At 43.9% G+C, this 23,626-nt stretch overlaps 1 protein-coding gene across 2 annotated transcripts in view; it reads left to right on the top strand.

The window, feature by feature from the left end:
* TUBA1C (tubulin alpha 1c) overlaps window positions 1-23,626 on the top strand; it is a 49,265-nt gene that overhangs the window by 19,864 nt on the left and 5,775 nt on the right. Inside the window, exon 1 of one of the 2 annotated variants that reach the window (XM_027542750.1) lies at window positions 21,805-22,002. The exons of the other annotated variant lie outside the window; for it this stretch is intronic. Within the exon in view, the coding sequence (XP_027398551.1) occupies window positions 22,000-22,002 (3 nt within the window). The 5' untranslated portion in view covers window positions 21,805-21,999. Of the gene's footprint in view, window positions 1-21,804; window positions 22,003-23,626 lie in introns of those variants that run through there. 2 annotated transcript variants of the gene reach the window in all.

Raw genomic sequence — 23,626 nt, forward strand, 5'->3', positions numbered from 1 at the left:
TGTCAGAAGCTAGAAGACAGGCAGGAGTGCGTGGGACAATCACAAATAGGTAAATGTTTAAGAAGAACTATCCCAAATTTTGAAATCATGCTAACAGGATTGCCGGGTATCTTTTTAGTGAAGAGCTGGGCTCTGTCCAGCAGGCCCTCTGGGGATTGTCTCATTTTCTAAGGGCAGCCACCTTTGCTTGACTTTCTACTTATTACTGATTAGGATTGTTTTTTTAGTGTTTTTTTTTTTTTTTAAGGTATATTTATTTATTTTTGTCTGAGCTAGGTCTTTGTTGCAGTGCACAGGCTTTCTCTAGTTGCGGCAAGCAGGGGCTACTCTTTGCTGTGTGCAGACTTCTCATTGGGATGGCTTCACTTGTTTCGGAGCACAGGCTCTAAGCGGGTTGGCTTCAGTAGTTGTGGCGCACAGGCTTGGTTGCCCTGCAGCGTGTGGGATCTTCCTGTATCAGAAATCAAACTCGTGTCCCCTGCATTGGCAGGAGGATTCTTATCCACTGGACTACCAGGGAAGTCCTGATTAGGATATTTAACAACCCTGTTTCTTATAGAAAACTTACAGTGATGCACACTGTTCATCCGAGAGAAATACAAATGGTTTTTGCCCTATGGAAAAGATAGCCTCACAGGTTATGATTTTTTTGTTTTCCCTTGAAGGGCATTATCAGTTTTGTTTCTACCTAGCAGCCTTATTCTAATATTTTTAAGGTACCTTTCCTGATGAAGTATAACAACTCCTGTTCCTTAAATGCTCTTTGCACCAACTTTATAATTTTACTGGTTCCTTAGTCAGTAAATCTTGAGCACATGTTTAATTCTCTATATATATGTTATGATTTTAACTTTTTAAAATATATGTATTTATTTATTTGGCTGTGCCAGGTCTTAGTTGCAGCATGCAAAATCTAGTTTCCCAACCAGGGATTGAACCCAAGCCCCATGCACTGGGAGCTTGGAATCTTAGCCACTGGACTACTAGGAAGTCCCATGATTTTAACTTTTTGAAAATTATGTTTTAGCAAGGAAAGCATAATATTGGGAGCTTGTGGACAGCCTCTTCTGATTGGTTCTATTTTCCCAGTGAATAAAGATGCAAAGTTATGAACTGAGCATGAGAATGGGAAGAACTTTGGAGGGTTTGAGGATCCTGAAGAAGACGTTTAAAAAAATGTTTAGGAGAATGGGAAAGTGAAGGGACTTAGGGAAATACAATATAACTGCTAAGCAATGGAAGGCCCCCTGGAGGGTAGTGATCATGAATTTTAAGTGGATCTGTCAGCTCGCCACAGCCATGCCTGTAGGCATGGGGTAGGTAGAGATTTAATTAGGTTTGAAGTTTTGCTAAGTGAACACGACAAAGAAAACGGAACTAGGGAGTTGCAGGTGTAACCACGAGTGTAAGATTATAGTGATGGACTGTGCGAGGAGAGGCGTGAGGACAGAGGGTAAAGAACAGTGAAACGGTGGCATGATCGGCGTCTCTCAGCCTCCTTAAGGGGAAGCATTGTTGGGATTGATTTTCTCTTACTGGAAAGGTGGAGATGGTAATTGGATGGTGGGATGCTTAAAATGGAAAAATTGACCCCACTGGGGTCAGTGGGGTGGGGATACTTATTAAAGCTAAGCAGTAAATGGGTAGATGGAAAAACCCACTGCTGCTGCTGCTGCTAAGTCGCTTCAGTCGTGTCTGACTCTGTGTGACCCCATAGATGGCAGCCCATCAGGCTCCCCTGTCCCTGGGATTCTCCAGGTAAGAACACTGGAGTGGGTTGCCATTTCCTTCTCCAATGCATGAAAGTGAAAAGTCAAAGTGAAGTCGCTCAGTTGTGCCTGACTCTTAGCAACCCCATGGACTGCAGCCTACCAGGCTCCTCCATCCATGGGATTTTCCAGGCAAGAGTACTGGAGTGGGGTGCCATCGCCTTCTCCGGGAAAAACCCACAAATTTGAATAAAAGGGAAGAGATATAGGATAGTAACTCAAACAGGAAATGACAGTATGGTGGTTTAGGAGTAATTTGTGTAAACAAAGAGAATTAAGGGTCAAGCAAAGGGGTTAATTAATAAAGCAAATTCCCAGAGGCTGTCAGCAGGAATATAAACTAGGGCTCAAGTGGGAGGGATTAGTATTAATAAAATTGGAGGGGACATTAGTGAGAAAAGCGAGAGAATAAGGAACAAGAAAGACAAACAGTTTGTGGAGAATGGGATGAAAGCTATTGGAGCTCAGATTGAATCATTTAATCCTATCACTACATTAGGAATCTAGGTTATCTGCGGGGAATGAGCAGGTAAATGAAGACTAGGAGCTTGAAGGATACAGAAGCAATTGGAAGCACCTCTTTCCTTGGGAAAGGAGTAAAAGATGGATAAGAGTTGTACAGCAGTGAGGGGTGAAGAGTAAGAGAAGTTCAAGTCTTTGAGGAAGGTGATAGATTAGCTTAACTTCCTGTGTCTCTCTGTAAAGGTGGAAAGCACAATGAGCTACTTCTATGGGTTGATTTATATAATGTAACAGGTTATAAAGGGAGAAGGCAATGGCAACCCACTCCAGTACTCTTGCCTGGAAAATCCCATGGACGGAGGAGCCTGGTGGGCTGCAGTCCATGGGTTAACTAAGAGTCGGACACGACTGAGTGACTTCACTTTGACTTTTCACTTTCATGCATTGGAGAAGGAAATGGCAACCCACTCCTGTGTTCTTGCCTGGAGAATCCCAGGGACAGGGAGCCTGGTGGGCTGCCATCTATGGGGTCACACAGAGTTGGACACAGCTGAGGCGACTTAGCAGCAGCAGCTACAGGTTATAAAATTGATCACATAGAAACAATGGTACCTTAAATCATTCTTGAGCTCCAGATACAGACCCCCTTACTTACTAAACCTAGTTGTTTGTTCTGATGGTGTCCAAAACACTCTACTGGAAGGCCAAAATAAATCTAGCTTCAGCCTCTTATATAATAAATTAATAAATAAATAAACAGAAGTAACCCCAACCCCCACCTCCTCTGGTATTTCCTATTATGATTGCCAACCTAGGCTCCAGAGGTAGGAAATTCAGAGCCTTTTCCTATCCCTCACTCTCCAATCCAATTAGACACTAATTTCTACAAATTCTACATTGTAAACACCTCTAAAAGTTTGATACTCCTATTGGGATTACTTATAAACTGTTGTGAAATAACATTCATATTTTATGTCAAGACAAGAAAAATCTAAACATAAAAAAGTCTTTCTGCCTGTTGTCCTCCCCTCCCACTGTGCGTTTTATATCTACATCATGATTGACTAAACCTCCCCCATCAGCAGGAATACCTGCTCAACCATAAAGAGAAACCTTCTCCTAGCATCAACAAGACAGCTCCTTAAAAGATAACATTCCTTCTTGAGCTTGTGAGTGGTCACATGACTCACCACAAGGACACCTAGATCTAGATCATGTAAACTGTCAATAATACTTCATTTAGTGTACAGCCCTCTGTCTCAAAAAACTTACATAACTGTGCCTTGACTGCTAATGGACAGAAGAGTTCTCAGAGCTTTCTGAGTTGTGCTTTCTGGGTTATGATCCTCAAATTTGGCTCGAATAAAAATTTTCATTCCTTTCTTAGATTGATTGATTAATTTTTCATTGGCACTGTCCAGAATCTTAGGTTTGCATATGCCAAATTGGGACATAAGGGAATGAGGCAGATTAGTTATGTTCTAACTCAGGCGTAGAGGAAACTAACTCTCTCAGGTCAAATTCCTTGGATGGCTAAACTGTAATGGGCTTACAGTCTCCAGTTCCAATTTGTACAGGAGCACAATATATGGTCTCACATCAATACATGGGGCCTTGGCACTTCCCTGGTGGTCTAGCAGCTAACACACTAAGTTCCCAATGCAGGGAGCCCAGGTTCGATTCCTGGTCAGGGAACTAGATCCCACACTCCACAGCTAAAAATCCTGCATGCTGCCACTAAGACCTAGTGCAGCCAAAATAAATATTAAAGAAAGAAAAGAAACAAAAACATACACTTTAAAAAAATACTTGAAATGTATTAATACTTGAAATGTCTTAAAATGCATCTCTAGTCTAGACTTCTTTCCTCAAGATGGTTTTGAGTCTCAGTATCCTTTTCTGCTGACGGTTTTGAGTCTCAGTATCCTTTTTTGGATGTGAGAGTTGGACTGTGAAGAAGGAGAATTAATGCTTTTGAACTGTGGTGTTGGAGAAGACTCTTGAGAGTCCCTTGGACAGCAAGGAGATCCAGCCAGTCCATTCTGAAGGAGATCAGCCCTGGGATTTCTTGGGAAGGAATGATGCTAAAGCTGAAACTCCAGTACTTTGGCCACCTCATGCGAAGAGTTGACTCATTGGAAAAGACTCTGATGCTGGGAGGGATTGGGGGCAGTAAGAGAAGGGGACGACAGAGGATGAGATGGCTGGATGGCATCATTGACTCGATGGACGTGAGTCTCAGTGAACTCCGGGAGTTGGTGATGGACAGGGAGGCCTGGCGTGCTGCAATTCATGGGGTCGCAAAGAGTCAGACACGACTGAGTGACTGATCTGATCTGATCTGATCCTTTTCTGCCACTGGGCTGTTGTCAAGCACTCCTAGTTCTACCGAGGCTAGATTCCCTAATGTAGAAACTTGAGAATTCGTGTTGGAAGTCCTGGTTCCTTTCCACCCTAGGATTCTTATGCATATTGATTCATTGCCTCCTTAAGTTCTCCACTTGATGTCTGTTAGGCATCTCATCCTCACCATGTTCAAAGCAAACCATGAACTTCCTGTTCCTTACCACCCTTAGACCTGCTCCTTGCAAACTGTTCCTCATCTTAGTATCAGCTCCACTTTTCCAGTTGTTCAGACCCAAACCCTTGGGGTCACTCTTAAAGTTTTACAATTTTATTTTATATATTTACTTTTGGCTGCACTGGGTCTTTGTTGCTGCATGGGTTTTCTCTAGTTGCAGTGAGCAGGGGCGACTCTCTAGTTGCAGTGTATGGGCTTCTCATTGCAGTGGCTTCTCTTGTTGCAGAGCATGGGCTCTAGGGCCTGTAGGCTCTCCAGTTGTGGCTTGAGAGCACTAGAGCATGGGCTCAGTAGTTGTGGCACATGGACTTAGTTGCCTGTGGCATGTGGGGTCTTCCCAGATCAGGGATCAAATCCATGTCCCATTCACTGCAAGGTGGATTCTTAACCGTTGGACCACTGGGGAAGCCCCAATTAGGCGGGGAGCATTCTTGAATGTTTTCTCACAACCCACATCCAATCCATCAGAAACTCCTAACCCAAATCGGGCCACATCTCATCATCTCCTCAGCTGCTGCCCTGGGTTCCTGCTCAGATTATTACAGTAGCCACTTAATTGGTCACCTGCTTCCATTCTTACCTCCCTAGAGTCTATTCTAAGCATAGAGGCCTGAGTGACCCTGTTAAAACAAAAGTCTAATTTTATCATGACGTTGGGCCAATGACTTCCAACCTCATGCAAAGAGAAAGCCAAATTCCTTATGGTAGCCTCTAAAGACCTGCACAGTCTGGACTCCCCTCTCTCTCTAACCTTTTCTTCTGCTTTTCCCCTCATTCTCACTCTCTAGCCATTTCCTCTGCCTGGAACACTCTTCCCCCAGACAGTCACATGGCTCAGCTCTTCCTTCAAGTCAGAGAGGGCTTCGTGTTTAGCTAAAACAGCACTCATTACTCTCTAGCATCCTCACTAGATTTCATTTTTCTTCCTGCGTCACTTCTCTTCCCCAAATGCAGTATGATCTCCTCAGAGGCTTTGTCTTTTCCTTAATTCCTAGTACAGTGCTTAGTACACACTAGGGGCCAGATAAATATATGTTATGTAAAACAGAATAATGTAATTTTGCATTTCTAGAAAATCTTTATGTTTTCAGGGCACTATGTAAAGTAACTAAATTATATAAGGAAACTTAGAAGCTATGTTTTATTTTACAAATGATGAAACTAAGATCCATTCAGTAAGTTGTGCTAGAACTAGAATCTAGATCTCCCAACCCTGAATCCAGAGATCTACTTATTCAGAGATTTGTTTTAGATCAGTTATTATCCTCACACTGCCAATGGGGAAACTCAGAGGCAATATAGGAAGGGACCTTACCAAAGGTCATCTTATCTATTCACACTAGAAACCAGAATTCCCAGTTCCTAGTAGTTATAATGGCTTTGAGAGTTTACATTCTTGTCAGTGAGGAGTCAATAAAGTTGTTACTTCAATAGGTTGTTATTCTAATCTTTGCCTCCCCAACCTGCCAGAGTCTTTCATTTTGCATTTCACTCTGTCTTTGTCTCTAGAGGTCAGAATGATTCTGTTGCTGTCTCAGTCAATTCAGTCACTCAGTTGTGTCTGACTCTGCGACCCCATGGACTGCAGCATGCCAGGCCTCCCTGTCCATCACCAACTTTTGGAGCTTACTCAAACTCATGTCCATCCGGTCAGTGATGCCATCCGACCATCTCATCCTCTGTCGTCCCCTTCTCCTGCCTTCAATCTTTCCCAGCATCAGGGTCTTTTCAAGTGAGTCAGTTCTTCACATCAGGTGACCAGAGTATTGGAGTTTCAGCTTCAGCATCAGTCCTTCCAATGAACACTCAGGACTGATCTCCTTTAGGATGGACTGGTTTGATCTCTTTGCAGTCCAGTGGACTCTTGGGAGTCTTCATCACTACAGTTCAAAAGCATCAATTCTTTGGTGCTCAGCTTTCTTTATAGTCCAACTCTCACATCCATACATGACTCCTGAAAAAACCATAGCTTTGACTAGACAGACCTTTGTTAGCAAAGTAATGTCTCTGCTTTTTAATATGCTGTCTAGGTTGGTCATAACTTTTCTTCCAAGGAGCAAGCGTCTTTAATTTCATGGCTGCAGTCACCATCTGCAGTGATTTTATCACAGACAGAAAATAAAGTCTGACACTGTTTCCATTGTTTCCCCATCTGTTTGCCATGAAGTGATGAGACTGGATGCTATGATCTTAGTTTTCTGAATGTTGAGTTTTAAGCCAACTTTTTCATTCTCCTCTTCCACTTTCATCAAAAGGCTCTTTAATTCTTCTTCGCTTTCTGCCATAGGGTGGTGTTATCTGCATATCTGAGGTTATTGATATTTCTCCCAGCAATCTTGATTCCAGCTTGTGCTTCTTCCAGCCCAGCGTTTCACATGATGTACTCTGCATAGAAATTAAATAAGCAGAATGACAATATGCAGGCTTGATGTACTCCTTTCCGTATTTGGAACCAGTCTCTTGTTCCTTGTCCAGTTAACTGTTGCTTCTTGACCTGCATACAGATTTCTCAGGAGGCAGGTCAGGTGGTCTGGTATTCCCATCTCTTTAAGAATTTTCCACAGTTTGTTGTGATCCACACAGTAAAAGGCTTTGGCATAGTCAATACAGCAGAAGTAGATGTTTTGCTTTTTCAGTGATCCAGTGTATGTTGGCAATTTGATCTCTGGTTCCTCTGCCTTTTCTAAATCCAGCTTGAACATCTGGAAGTTCTCAGTTCATGTACTGTTGAAGCCTGGCTTGGAGAATTTTGAGCATTACTTTGCTAGTGTGTGAGATGCGTGCAATTGTGCGGTAGTTTGAGCATTCCTTGGCATTGCCTTTCTTTGGGATTGGAATGAAAACTGACCTTTTCCAGTCCTGTGGCCACTGCTGAGTTTTCCAAATTTGCTGGCATAATGAGGGCAGCACTTTCACAGCATCATCTTCCAGGATTTGAAATAGCTCAACTGGAATTCCATCACCTGCACTAGCTTTGTTTGTAGTGATGCTTCCTAAGGCCCACTTGACTTTGCATTCCAGGATATCTGGCTCTAAGTGAGTGATCACACCATTGTGGTTATCTGGGTCATGAAGATCTTTTTTGGATAGTTCTTCTGTGTATTCTTGCCACCTCTTCTTAATATCTTCTCTTCTGTTAAGTCCCTACCATTTCTGTCCTTTATTGTGCCCATCTTTGCATGAAATGTTCTCTTGGTATCTCTAATTTTCTTGAAGAGATCTCTAGTCTTTCTCATTCTATTGTTTTCCTGTTACTGTTGCTGTCTAAGCATTAATAAATAACCACTACTTTCAACCTAGACAGCATATTAAAAAGCTTTAGAGACATTACTTTGCCAACAAAGGACTGTCTAGTCAAAGCTATGGTTTTTCCGGTAATCATGTATGGATGTGAGAGTTGGACTATAAAGAAAGCTGAGTGCCGAAGAATTGATGCTTTTGAACTGTGGTGTTGGAGAAGAGTCTTGAGAGTCCCTTGGACAGCAAGGAGATCCAACCAGTTCAATCCTAAAAGAAATCAGTCCTGAATATTCATTGGAAGGACTGATGCTGAAGCTGAAACTCCAATACTTTGGCCACCTGATGCGAAGAACTGACTCATTGGAAACGATCCTGATGCTGGGAAAGATTGAAGGCGGGAGGGGAAGGAGACAACAGAGGATGAGATGGTTGTATGGCATCACTGACTCAATGGACATGACTTCGAGTAAACTCCGGGAGTTGGTGATGGACAGGGAGGCCTGGCATGCTGCAGTCCATGGGGTTGCTAAGAGTCGGACAAGACTGAGCGACTGAACTGAACTTTTTCTTATACTTGGACTTCATCTTCTTTGACTTCGATAACAATGAGCTTGGGCTTCCCAGGTGGCACTAGAGGTAGAGAACCCTCCTGCCAGTGCAGAAGACAGAAGAGACATGGGTTCAATCCTTGGGTCAGGAAGAACCCTTGGAGGAGGATATGGCAACCCCTGTAGTATTCTTGACTGGAGAATCCCATGGACAGAGGAGTCTGTGGCCTACAGTCCTTGGGTCACAAAGAATCGGACATGACTGAAATGACTTAGCACGCACACAACAATGTGCTTGGGGTTAGGCTGTGGCTTTCTTCAGTCTGCTCTAACAAAATCCCATAAACACGGTGGCTTATTAACAACAGAAATTTATTTCTCACAGTTCTGGAGGCTGGAAGTCCAAGTTCAGGGTGCCAGCGTGGTCAAATTCCAGTGCAGACCCTCTTCCCCGTAGTAGACTGCCATTTTATCCTTGTATCCTCTCAAATGGCAAGAGAGCTCTCTGGGTCCCTTTTATAAGGGCACTAATTCCATTTATGAGGGCTCCACCTCATGACCTAATTATTCCCCCTTAGCCCCACTTCCAAATACCATTACAGTGAAGGTCAGGATTTCAACATATGAATTAGGTCGGGGTCGGTTGGGGGAGAGGGGCAGGGGACAGAATACATTCAGTCCATTGCAGGCTCCCCAGGCCCTGATCAGAGGCCATGAAACCCCTCAATTAAGCAAACCAGCATCAAGGAAACAGGTTTCATGGCTCGTTAGGTGACCTACATTCCAGGTTATTTTTTTTTCCTCTTTGAAACAACTGTGGTTTACTATCAGTTGTTTCAGGCACAATAAAGGGAAAGAGCAGCCTGAATATAAAATTTGTTTCTTTGTTTTGAACACAAAGAATTTCCTCCTCCTCTTTTTCTTTTTCCCACAGTGTGTGAACCTGGCTCTGTCCCTTGGGTTCAGTACAAATAAACGGAGCTGCTGAGGGAACAGGGTAAGCAAGCTGATTTTTGTAGTTACAGGCTGTCCCACATAACCCATTTACAAGGTCAGTAGGGACCACAGCTTACCAAAACAAAGAGGTATGTAATTTTAAATGAGGAACTCTTGATCGATCAGAAACAAGCAAAGACCTTCCAGGGTTTCTAAATGGTTTATATTCCTGACTGTATTGCAACAGAAAATTGCTGGAGGGTAAGGAAAAAAGAACACAGACTAGAGGATCAAAATATTAAAGTGCTGTAAAAATAGAGTTCTGAGTACAGCCGGTGTCTGTTAGAACTCTGTACCAGCCTCTTTCCTTCATTGTATTCTTATAACTGAATGGGATCATTACAGGTTTGGATGATTTGGAGAAATAAACATGTAATTAAAGTTGTAGATATAAAAGTGGTTTCATATGGATGTTTTTAGAGAGAAGAACAGTGGTTAAGACATGAGAGCTTTAAAACCAACCTCCTGAGGAAAGGGCTGAGGATCCCAGCGAGGAAGGCTGGACTGCAGGCAACATGGGCCGGCATGTGCCTTTAGATAAGTTACTTCAACCCACGAGCCTCAATTTTCTCTTCTGTAAAGTGGAGATAACAGTAGTTTCTACCTCATAACCTCATAGACTTATTGTGACAGGTTAACAAGTGAAGGTGTGTAAACTCTTCATCCTGAGGGTGGAAGCTGAGTGGAGACACTGGTCCTGGAGGTGGGATGCTGGGGTGGAGTGTGGCTAAACAGGAGTTGGGGACTTCTATAATCAAAGAAATAAAAGCATTGGAAAAGAAGATGTTGATTGGGATTGGAGGGGCTAAGAGGTAGTAACACTTTCGTAATTTTGAAAGCTGAAATTGGGAGGAGAAGCCAAGCTGGGCTTCTGGGCTTTGGCTGGCTATGAGGAGAGCAATGAATCAAGCTCTGAGACAAAAAAAAAAAAAAAAAAGTCCTTTTTTTTTTTTTTTTTTCAATATCAGAGTTCTAAAGAACTAAGAGAAATGTCCCGATTTGGACTAGAGTAGAAGTAGGGACAATGGAAAAATGTTTTAACAACCAGCTGAGAGTGGAGATGAGAGCCTAATTTGTAGTATTCACCAGTTTCCATGATGTAAATACATCCGTCATTGCTGATTTCAAGCTGCCAATGCGATGTCTAACTGGCTCACCAAATTCCTAAAAATCTAAATTGTTGGCTCTAGTAGGCTCTCTCACACACCAATGAGTAGGAGGATTAGTATTACAAAAGAATCATATGGGGTTCAGATTAGGAAGCAGCCCACTGACTTGAAGTGGGAGAAACAGACACTGCTGCTGCTGCTAAGTCACTTCAGTCGTGTCCGACTCTGTGCAACCCCATAGACGGCAGCCCACCAGGCTCCCCGTCCCTGGGATTCTCCAGGCAAGAACACTGGAGTGGGTTGCCATTTCCTTCTCCAATGCATGAAAGTGAAAAGTGAAAGTGAAGTCGATTAGTCGTGTCCGACTCTTAGCAACCCCATGGACTGCAGCCTACCAACTCCTCTGTCCATGGGATTTTCCAGGCAAGAGTACTGGAGTGGGGTGCCATTGCATTCTCCGGAAACAGACACTGGAAAAGGCCAAGTGCTTTCGGCCAAATTAAACTAATTATGGGCTTCCCTGGTGGCTCGGACGGTAAAGAATCTGCCTGCAATGAAGGAGACCCGGGTTTGATCCCTGGGTTTCCCTGGAGAAAGGAATGACAACCCAGTCCAATATTCTTGCCTGGAGAATTCCATGGACAGGGGGGCCTGGTGTGCTGTAGTCCATGGGGTCTCACACTTTCATTTCACTTTTTCACCTGAGTAACACGAGACTCTTTTACCTCTAAATTTCCCGACTGTGTACAATTTATGCAGTGACTCCCTGGACTTGAGGTACTACTGGACTAATTAGGTAGGAAAAAACAAGTATTCGTGTACTTGAAAATGGCTGGCTCTGTGTCTTAGGAGGAGGTAAAAAGATAGCAGGAAAGTGAAAGAGGAAAGATTATCCTAAGATTCACAGTCTCTGAGTAAACCGCCCCCACCATCTCAGCTGCTGGCAAGGAGGTACAGTCACAAGGAAAGAAGTTTCTCAGGGGCCTTTCCACTTTGGGCTGCCAGGGGCTTTTTAGGTACATGAATAAATAAAATTATTAAATAAACATTGCTATAAATAGAAAAGAGTTCCAGACTCCAGGATATGGTCTACTTACTGAAATAATAATGTAGATGATTGGAGAATGTGAGTAGTTCTTTTTAATTTTCTACAAGAGTATATTACCTGTCTATCCTGAAGGGACAGGGGAGGAGAATCATGGAAATGGGTATTAATTACAGGAAAGATCAGAAAAAGCTTAAGAAGGATTGGCTCTGGGATATAAAGTGGGAATACAGAGGAAACACAACCTACTCAGTTGCTTCATTTGGTCAGTGTGAGGAAACGACCCCCAAATACAGTATTTTTAGGGATTATAAGGCAGGTTTGAAAAAGCCATGGGATGTCTCAGTGGAAATAAAATGTGAACTTTCAGAGATGAAAGCCAGTCTTCTGTGGTAGTCTCACAGAATGGAGCTTACATTTCACATAAAGTCCTAATGGAAGAGAAGGCCAAAACCCTGCTCCAGTCATGAGGGAGGAGAAATTCAAAAGAAAATATTTGCAGAGAACAGTAAGTGAAAGTTAAAGGATCTGAGGATTATTTTTCCCATATTACCTAGAAGATAATGTCCTGCTCTTCTCTATTTACAAAGGGTAAAGAGAAGAAGGGAAAAAAATGCTTCAAAATACATTTATTTTATTTTATTATTATTTTATGTAGAGGGCTCCCATGCCCCCTGCATTGGGAGCACAGAGTCTTAACCATTGGAGGGCCAGGGAAATTCCAAGATTTTAAAAATGCTTATCATAAAGAAGGTGGTTGGACATAACTGTGAGGAGTCTTGGCTGTTCTTTGGAGGTCTTGAAAGTAGGACAGATTCTCTTTTTCTTATTATATTAGCCTTGCCTTGAAAAATTCAACAAATGACTTCTAGGACATCCTTTCCTTGTGAACTAGTGCCAGCAGCAGGCTAACATAGGGCCAAGAAGTAAAAGAGGCAACTGCCATTTTAGGCATTTGTTCTGGGTTCCACCTCTTGTGGTTCAGAGTAAATTATTTCAAGTCTCAAGACCTTATTTCCCACAGTTCCAAATAAATATCCTTGTTAAAAACTTATTTTTGAAAACTTTTCCAAGGCACTATTGAGTTGAGTTCAGTTCAGTCGCTCAGTCATGTCCAACTCTTTGTCACCCCATGGACTGCAGCTTGCCAGGCCTCTCTGTCCATCACCAACTCCCATCTCATCCTCTGTCGTCCCTTTCTGCTCCTGCCTTCAATCTTTCCCAGCATCAGGATGGTTTCAAATGAGTCAGTTCTTCGCATCAGGTGGCCAAAGTATTGGAGTTTCAGCTTCAGCATCAGTCCTTCCAATGAGTATTTAGGACTGATTTCCTTTAGGATGAACTGGTTGGATCTCCTTGCAGTCCAAGGGACTCTCAAGAGTCTTCTCCAACACCACAGTTCAAAAGCATCAATTCTTTGGTGCTCTGGACATGGAACTGGACATGGAACAACAGACTGGTTGCAAATAGGAAAAGGAGTACGTCAAGACTGTATATTGTCACCCTGCTTATTTAGCTTATATGCAGAGTACATCATGAGAAACGCTGGGCTGGAAGAAGCACAAGCTGGAATCAAGATTGCTGGGAGAAATATCAATAACCTCAAATATGCAGATGACACCACCCTTACGGCAGAAAGCAAAGAAGACCAAAGAGTCTCTTGAAAGTGAAAGAGGAAAGTGAAAAAGTTGGCTTAAAACTCAACATTCAGAAAAGTAAGATCATGGCATCCCATTACTTCAAGGCAAATAGATGGGGAAACATTGGAAACAGTGGCTGACTTTATTTTTCTGGGCTCCAAAATCACTGCAGATGGTGACTGCAGCCATGAAATTAAAAGACGCTTGCTCCTTGGAAGAAAAGTTATGACCAACCTAGACAGCATATTAAAAAGCCAACAAAGGTCCGTCTAGTCAAAGCTATGGTTTTCCCAGTAGTTATGTATGGATATGAGAGTTGGACTATAAAGAAAGCTGAATACTGAAGGCACAATTGGAATAGGAAATGTTTTGTTCTAAATTGCTATATGAGCACAAAATATCCCTATACATTACTGCTGCTGCTGCTGCTAAGTCACTTCAGTCGTGTCCAACTCTGTGCGACTCCTTAGACGGCAGCCCACCAGGCTCCCCTGTCCCTGGGATTCTCCAAGCAAGAACACTGGAGTGGGTTGCCATTTCCTTCTCCAATGCATGAAAGTAAAAAGTGAAAGTGAAGTGTCCAACTCTTAGTGACCCCATGGACTGCAGCCTACCAGGCTCCTCCATTCATGGGATTTTCCAGGCAACAGTACTGGAGTGGGTTGCCATTGCCTTCTCCGTATACATTACTTGTAACATGTAATTTGTAACTGGACAGAAATAAGTTCTTCAGTATTACTGGTAGCCTAGCAGAGAAAACACTAAAAAACCCAAGGTTTGATTTTATCTGAATTCACTTCTCTTTACTATGTGTGGATCCTATATATGATGACATAAAGCCCAAGCTTCCCTGAGCTGGAGTAAGTATTCAGCACTTCTTTCCCTAAAGCATTGTAAGACTCCAACAAAAGTCCAATATATAAGAATGTATCTAATGTACTGGTGATTCCAAGAAGACCCTGACTGAAGCATGTTTTCAACTTTGCTCATTTTTGTACAACTCTCATGTACAGCAGAAGTCTCAAGTCAGAGTATTTCAGAATATTAGGGCTGGAGGAGGCCTTAGAGATGACCCTGTGTATGCCCCTGATACTGCACACACAAAGCCTGGGGTCCAAGGAGGAGGAGTGCCCGTCCAAAGTTATAGTGCCAAAAATGGCAGAGCACTAGCTCTCTCTTAATAACTCAATATGTTTGTGATCAGTTCTGGAAACTGTCAGCTAGAAAGTAAGCCTTTCCTCACTCAGTAATTTTTAGACCCATAAAGACCTGTTTACATAAAGGTTAAAATTTTAACTGTCCACGAAGGAAAAAGATTCCCCACCCCTCCAAAAATAAAATCCAGCAGGGGGCAGAAAACTTAAATGTGGATCCCAACTTAAATACGGATGCTTAAAATGATTTTCACATGCAAGATGCAGCTTCATCTCTGAATTTGTCTGCCACCACCACCACCTTAGAACCACGTGGTGCCATACTAGGTGTATGCACTCTGAATTATGTATCTCATTTAGTCCCTACAACAGTGTATCGACCTATGAGTTATACATTGTCCCCATTTTATAAGGGAGGTAATTCAGAGATATTAAGAAATTTGCTGAAGCAAAATTTGCTAGAAAGCAAAAAATGCCAGAATCCAAAACAAGGTAATCAGGACTACAAAGCCCTTAAAGATAGTGTGATTCCTCAGGGGCAATCTGCTTGAATGTGAGGAGATAGGGAGTTAGAGGAAGAAAAAGTATTTTGTTAATGAATCATATGAAAACAGAATCTAAAAATAAAATGCCTATTAATATATTTTTTTAACTTTTTATTTTGTATGGGGGTATGGCCAGTTAACAATGTTCTGACAGTTTCAGGTGAACAGAGAAGGTATTCAGCCATACATATACATGTATCCATTCTCCCCCAAACTAAATGTCAATTTTTCACTCACCACACTGAACTATTCCCATCCAGGTTACTAGTGACTTCTGTGTGGCTAAATCCTTGGTCATTTTTGAGTTCTCATCTTGTTTGGCCTACTGGTAGCATATGACACTGCTGATCATTCCTTCCTTAGTTTCCAGGACTTCACACTCTCAGGTTTCCTCTGAACTCACTGACTGTTCCTTCTCAGTGTCCTTCATGGGATCTGCCTCCTCTCCCAGAGCTCAATCCTTGGTCCTCTTCTCTCCTGTTTCTATACTCATTTCCTTAGTGATCTCGCCCCATGTCATGCCTTTAGGATGGCACTTAGATATATATCTCTACCCAGATCTCTCTCCCTTGAGATCCAGACTCTCATATCTAGCTATGTCCTGAGCATCTCCACCTCTACATGGACATCTCAATGTCTGGATTTAACATCACCAAAGACAAACCCCTGATAATATCCCCTTCCAAGCCTGCCCCATTCCCAACATTTTACATCTGTTGATGGCAAAATCATCTCTTACTCATTCAGGCTACAAATCCTGGAAAAATGCTTGGCTTTTCTTCCCCCTCATATGTGAGCCTTCAGGAAATCATTTTGGCCCTATCTTCAGAATGTAACCAACTGTAACCACTTTCTGCCACTTCCTCTACTACCACTCTGGTCTGAGTTTCCATTATCTCTCAAAGGGCACTGCAGTAAGTTACCATCCTCCTTCTCCCTGTGCCCTCCTATAATCTGTTCTCAACACACCAGAGGGATCTTAAAAAAAAAGGTAGTCAGATCATGTCACCACTGTTTTGTACCCTACTTTGGCTCCCTGTGTCAGGGGTAAAACCACGGGACCTTTTTTTTCTCGGTTTGTTGCTTTACGTACTGAATAGCAAAATCAATCAGCCATGCGTATGCATATATCCCTCCCTTTTGGACTTCCTTCTCCTTAGGGTCACCACAGTGCATTAAATAGTTTCCTGTGCTATACAGTATGTTCTCATTGGTTCCCTATTTTATTCATAGCATCAATAGTGTAAATGTGTCAATCCCAATCTCCCAGTTCCTCTCATCTCACCCCCTTTTCCCTTTGGTATGCATATATTTGTTCTCTGTGTCTCTGTCTCTATTTCTGCTTTGCAAATAACATCGTCTATACCATTTTTTCTAGATTCCACATTCTGTTCTGTTCAGTCGCTCAGTTGTGTCCGACTCTTTGCGAACCCATGGACTGCAGCGCACTCAGGCTTCCCTGTCAGTCACCAACTCCCGGAGCTTACTCAAACTCATGTCCATTGAGTGGATGATAGAATCCAACCATCTCATCCTCTGTCATCCCCTTTTCCTCCTGCCTTCAGTATTTCCCAGCATCAGGGTCTTTTCCAATGAATCAGTTCTTCACATCAGGTGGCCAAAGTATCGGAACTTCAGCTTCAGCATCAGTCCTTCCAATGAATATTCAGGACTGATTTCCTTCAGGATTGACTGATTTGATCTCCTTTCAGTCCAAGAGTCTCTCAAGAGTCTTCTCCAACACCACAGTTCAGAGGCATCAATTCTTTGGCGCTCAGCTTTCTCTATGGTCCAACTCTCACATCCACACACGACTCCTGGAAAAACCATAGCTTTGGCTAGATGAACCCTTGTTGGCAAAGTAATGTCTCTGCTTTTTAATATGCTATCTAGGTTGGTCATAGCTTTTCTTCCAAGGAGCAAGCGTCTTTTAATTTCATGGCTGCAGTCACCATCTGCAGTGATTTTGGAGCCCAAGAAAATTAAGTCTGACACTGTTTCCATTGTTTCCCCATCAATTTACCATGAAGTGGTAGGACTGGATGCCATGATCCTTGTTTTTTAAATGTTGAGTTTTAAGCCAGCTTTTTCACTCTCCTCATATATGTGTTACTATACAATCCCTGGTGGCTCAGATGGCAAAGTGTCTGCCTACAATGTGGGAGACCTGGGTTCAATCCCTGGGTCGGGAAGATCCCCTGGGAAAGGAAATGGCAACCCACTCCGGTACTCTTGCCTGGAAAATCCCGTGGACAGAGGATCCTGGAAGGCTACAGTCCATGGGGTTGCAAAGAGTCAGACATGACTGAATGACTTCACTTTCACTTTCTACCATGTTTATATTTCTCTTTCACTTACTTCACTCTCTATGGCACTCTCTCTAGAACCCCAGGACTTTGTAGTAGCTTATATGAAGCCACAAGATCTGGCTTCCATTGCCTCTCCAACCCTCACCTCCTACTGTTCATCTCTTCCAGTCAAGCTGGCCTCCTGCTCTCCTTCCAGGAACACTAAACTCTCACCCTTGCCTGGGGGGCCTTGGCTCCAGCTTCTCAGTATTCTGCTACTGCTCTGCTCACAGGGTCCTGACTAGCCCCTCAGGATCATCAACTCTGTTCACATCTCACTTAACATTAAGGCTAACCTTGACCATCTTGCTTACATTGCAGCCTCCTCCCACACTCTCCCCTCCCAGCACCCTCATCCCACTTTACTTTGCTCTTTTCTTCTATAGTTTACTTATGTTCATTGTTTATCTTTCTTCCCTATCCTGCTCTAGAACATTCACTCCATGACACAGAGACCTGTTTTGTTCACATACTTATTTCCAAGCACCTAGAAACTCTGCTAAATATATATTTGTGGAATGAATTTAAAAATGGGAAAGCACTACCTATTAAGACTAAAATATCTAACAACAGACTAAAGTGCTAGTTATTCCAAATTTCAGAATATCTCGCCACACAATAGGTGCTCAATAAGCATTTGATGAATGAAGGGAATTATGTACTGTAATTTGAAAAGGAATCTCTGCACACATTTCCACAGCATCCATTTTGTGTGTATGAGTTGGAGTGTATCTTGAGTTCTGCCTATTCAGTATCTGAAACTCATTTTGCCGTTTTCTACTTCAGGAAAACGCTCTTTAACATACTCTTCTACTATTCAGTAGAATATTTCTTTTTTAAATTGAAGTACAGTTGATTTACAATGTTGTGTTAGTTTCAGGTGTAAAGTGCTTGAGTTACATATATATATATGTATTTCAGATTGTTTTCCCTTGCAGGCTATTGCAACATATTGAGTATAATTCCCTGTACTGTACAGTAGGTCCTTGTTCATTATCCATTTTGTACATCAAGTGTTAGTCACTCAGTCGTGTCTGACTCTTTGCCACCCCATGGACTGTAGCCCACCAGGCTCCTCTGTCCATGGAATTCTCCAGGCAAGAATACTAGAGTGGGTAGCCATTCCCTTCTCCAGGGGATCTTCCCAACCCAGGGATCAAATCCAGGTCTCCTGTATTGCAGGCAGATTCTGTACCATAGTGTGTACTTGTTAATCCCAAACTTCTCATTTGTCCTTCCTCTCCCTTCCCCTTATGTAACCTTAAGTTTGTTTTCTATGTCTGTGTCTGAGTATTTCCATAAATTCTATGACTCAGAGGTGGCTGAGGAATTTAAGAATTAGGATAACATGATGAAAGGGTTGCAGGAAGGGGAACCCCTTCCAGCAGTCTAACACTGAGAAATGAATCATCCAAGGAGACACACGTACTTATTATTGAAAGGTAGAGTCTGGCTGCTCGCTGCCCAAAAGTCAATAAACAGGCCCGGTTGGTGGCAAGGAAAGTTTGCTTTATTTCAGATGCTGGCAACTGGGGGGTGAGGGGGTGGGCAGACATCTGTCCAAAGGCTGATTCCCACCCCCTGACAAGCAGGAGGAGAAGCTTTTATACAGAATAGGGTTTGGCTACATACAGAAACAGCATAGTCAGCTCTGACAGTCATCTTCAGATTGGTCATTAGTAGTCTGACTAGCATCATCTTGATTGTTTTAGGTACAGTTAATCTTCAGTTCCAGAGTCTGTTTGTTCCCATTTGTTTGAGAACAGTTCTTGGAATTGTGGCAGCTCATGTCCTGGGTACAGTCTGGTCATTATGTAGTTAACTTTTCCACCTGGGGTTTCAGTATCTGTAAGACAGCTCACAGGATATGGCTCAGAATATTATCTGTAGTCCTTGAGAAGGAACTAAAGGTCCTTGACTATGCTTAGTGACTACATTATTATTATTTCATCTCCTTTGACTGTTTTCCTTTGTTTCTGCATTTCTCACTTCTCTGATGAAATGTATTCTTAATGCTAAAGTTTTCCACAGACAACAGGCAGGCAGAGAACATGGCTGGGGGGAAGGATCATAGTGTCATGCTCAGTTTCATGCTGATAGAGCAAAAAGAGATTTTATTGAGAAGGGGTGCCTGGGCAGAGAGCAGGAGGGTAAGGAAACCCAGGAGGTCTGCTCTGACACATGGCTCACAGCCCAGATTTTATAGTAATGGGATTAGTTTTTGACTCAGGGTCCTTCCTGGTGGTGTGCACATCACTCAGTCAGGATGGATTCCAGCAAGGAGGATCCTGGGAGGTTGGTAGGACACTAGGCATGTCGTTTTGAACTTTTGAACTTTCCTGAATTCTCCGGGTTGGTGGTGGCTTAGTTTCCTGTTCCTTACCAGGACCTCCTGTGGTAAAGTAACTCACATGAATGGTTATTATGGTTCCTGGCAAGGAGGGGGATTCCAGTCAGTATTTCCCTTAACACCTCCCCATTCAGACACTGCATACTCAAGATGCTTCTTGGTAATCAAGGCAGAGGTCTCTTTCTTCTGTAATTACTCCCTGCTGAGATTCTTTGCCAACTGAGCTGGGGCTTTCCTGGTGGCTCAGCTGGTTAAGAATCAGCCTGCAATGTGGGAGACCCAAGGTCTATCTCTGGGGGGGTGGGGGGGGGTCAGGGGGTGCGGGGGGAAATCCCCTGGAGAAGTAAATGGCAACCCATTCCAGTAATTTTGCCTGGAAAATCCCATGGATGAAGGAGCCTAGGGGCTGCAGTCCATTGGGTCGCAAATGGACTTTATTTCTACTTTATTAGTAGAAAACAGAAAAAAGTCTCCCAGGCCTTTCTTGAGTGCCAAAGAGCAAGCGCAAGCAGTTACTAATAGGGCAACAGAGTTACAGGACACCTAGTTCTTCCTGAAGCCATAAAGATAACAATCTGATGCATTATCTTTGAGTTATTCTACAAAAACTAAAGACAGGCACCCAGGAGGCAGTAAATACAAGTCCACCACAAGCACACAGACTCCAGACTGGTTGGAACCAGAAGGTTGAGATTCTGGAAACACCACCCTGTTACCTCACCACTAACCAATGAGGTCCAGGAGCTGGTCAAGCAATCTATGACCCATTTCGCAGTCTTGCCTGAAAGTGATTGGAGGGTTCAGGTCTTTTGTGCACCCGACATCTATTCTTGCTTTTAGCCTTTGCAATAAATCTTTTTCTGCACCAAACTCCCAGGTTCTGGATTGTTTGGCTTCAGTGTGCCAGGGACACAGGAACTTGGGTTCCGTAACAAAGAGTGGTATACTTAGAGTAAGGCAGTGCAAGGCAGTTGAGGGCCTAACTCGCTCCAGCTGTGTGACCTGCAACTAGTTTAATTACTCTAAACCCTAGTTTCTTTATCTGTAAAAACGGGGGTAAGGCACAGCATTTGTCTAATGTATGACATGTGATTAACATTGTCTGAAAAACAAACAACTCTGCATAGTAAGCATCTGAAAAGTGAAAGCTGTTATATGCACGTGTGCTCAGTCATGTCAGACTCTTTGAGACGCCAAGGACCGAAGCCCACCAGGTTCCTCTGTCCATAGGATTCTCCAGGCAAGAATACTGGAGTGGGTTGCCATTTCCTACTCCAGCAGATCATCCCCACACAGGGATCAAACCTGCTTATCTTGCCTCTCCTGCATTGGCAGGCAGATTCTTTACCACTAGCGCCACCTGGGAAGCTGGGGTCAGTATAATTAATTCCAGGCGGGGGAAAAACTGCTTTTGCACCAATTGGAAGGAGTTTGCTGTTGGGAAAGAAAACGTTCATTTAAAAGGAGGTAGGAAAACAAGGGGGAAAAAGCAACAAAAAAGATGAGATTCAAGATTTCAAGTAGGTTTGTGGTGATTAGGACCTGGAATGGGGAACCATAGGTCTTCCTCTTGGAAGTCCCTCAGCTGCGAGAGCTGGGGCGCCGGGGTTACCCGCGGTGGAAGCACTGGATCGTGTGGGAGGTCCTGATTGGGGGTGTGCGGCTGGAACTGGCTGAAGGCCACCTAGGCCGCCCTCCAGTGCAGGGTAGGGGGTCTGGAGCCCGGGGACCGGGCGGGCAGCGAGAGGGGCCGCGCCTCCCTTTACCTGGCGCCCCTCCTCGCTTACGTGTCGCCCACTGCCGTCCCCACCCTTCGCCTCCCTTCGCCTTCCAGTCGCCCAGTGCACCCTCTTCCTCACCCCACCGGCCCATTCTACGGCCCCTGGATTCCTCCTCCCTTTCCTGGTGGTTCTGGCTGGGTCCGTAGTTTGGTTTGAACTTTTGAACCCACCAATGAGCGCCGTGCGCCCCTCCTCTCTCCGCCCGGAGGGTAAAACCCGGCGTAGGGCTGGGAGGCTGGGCCGCGGAGGCCGGGGCGGGGGCGGGTGCCCGCCCTCCTGACACGTGGCCCGGGTAGGGGTTTATAGGATCCCTCCCGGCCCCGGGCCTCTCACTACTTCTCCCCCGGACTCCTTAGTAGTCTGTCAGTGGGAGATCGTCGCGGCCGTCCTCTCCCCTGTTCCAGCCCCGCAGAACCGTACAAGTCTCCGTTATGGTGAGTGGGGGTCCCCGGGCGGTGGTGTGGGGGCACAGTGCGGAGTCCCAAGGGGCGTTGGGATCCCAGTGCGAGTGCAGCCACGTCCACGCCTCCGGGCAAACTGGTTTCTGGTGGCCGGGTTGGGAGAGTCGAGTTCACCTGGCTGACTCCTCGTCGGGCTCGAAGACGCGGCCTGGGTACTGCCTTGAGTGGAAGTGGAAAAGCCACTTGATCCTAGAGAGGGGCTATTCATTGATTCGTTCGGGGCCGCTACTGCCCCAGAAAGGTCGGAGAACCTTCGCACTGGCTCCCAAGGACTTGTGAAAGCTACAAATCCCTCCCATTTCCTGAAGTGATCTCACCTTCCCACAGCCTTCGGCAAAGGACCCCTGGAGCATCCCGTGTGCTCCAGCATAGTAGGTGCAGACGTTTCCTGGCGACCCCTCTCGTGTGCCCTGTGATTTGGTGCTGAGTCCACCTGTGGCCAGACTCTGGGAAAAGTTTCCAATTGCAGCTTCGTCACCTGTGGCCGGGATGGCGGGGGTTGGGTGGGCGAGGGGAGCTCTTGAAATTGCACCAATCCACTTGAAGGATGAAGGCAGGCTCCTCCTTTGAAGGCAATTACTGTCCCGTGTTTAACCCTGCATTTCTCGCGTTAATGTAGTGGGGTGTTTAATAGCTGAAACTTTCTGATTACAGGTTTTAAAAAGTCCATAAAAGAGATATTTAATTATAAAGTCACAGAGTAATCTAGTAATGACATAATATTCTTGCTTTTAAAGAAACATGAAATTACACACAACTTGAGTATTTTCTATTTAGTTGCCACAGGTTTTGGAAACAAGTATCTTAGGAAACATCTGTTGGACGTCTATCTAAAGCAGGCCATGAGTATCAAATGCATCAAAATACCTTTTTTTAAAAAGGAATATAGTGAATAAATATTTACTTTTTTACGGACTACTTCAGTTATCAAAGGATGTCTGACTGTAACACTTGCTTGAGTGCTTTTTACTAAGCCAGACCAAAGGACACTGGTAAATGTGTAATTGAGAAAATAGTGGGAGTGTTTAAAGGGCAGGAAATCAACAATAGCCCCAAACCTATGAAGACATACACTGGTTAGACTCTTATTTCACAAGGGACAGGTGCTGATTATCCTGTTAAGGCTAGACTAAGTGACACCATCACCGGTATCTCACTTCATTTTCCAAGTGGCCAGGGGAGAGTGGAGGGCAAGCAGTGGCCACAGCCTAAGCCATACTGTTGCACAATATGAAAAGTTTTTGAACTCAAAAACTTCATTAGAAGTGCTTCATTACGATGGCAGGGTCTTCTCAGATACTTATCTCCTTGGACCTGGGACTGTCATGGGCAAATATCTGGTTCTTTCGTGGTTTCTAGGGCTGTGGAATGTCCAGAGTCCAGTTAAAGGTAAACACGATGCAGTGGTTAAAAGTCATGGGTTCATCACAACAAACACCCTTTTCTCCCACAGCCTTAGAGCTGGGCAAGTAGATGCAGGTTAATAGTAAGCATGCTGATGTCAGCAGAGGATAATTGCTTTATGGGGAGTATGGTGAGAAGGAGGGAACCATAAGTCAAAGGTTATGAGTAATTGGAGGTTTTGTCTTGGGGTTAT

This window comes from Bos indicus x Bos taurus, chromosome 5 (genome assembly GCF_003369695.1).
Source record: "Bos indicus x Bos taurus breed Angus x Brahman F1 hybrid chromosome 5, Bos_hybrid_MaternalHap_v2.0, whole genome shotgun sequence".
In the NCBI taxonomy this organism is placed as follows: Eukaryota; Metazoa; Chordata; class Mammalia; order Artiodactyla; family Bovidae; genus Bos; species Bos indicus x Bos taurus.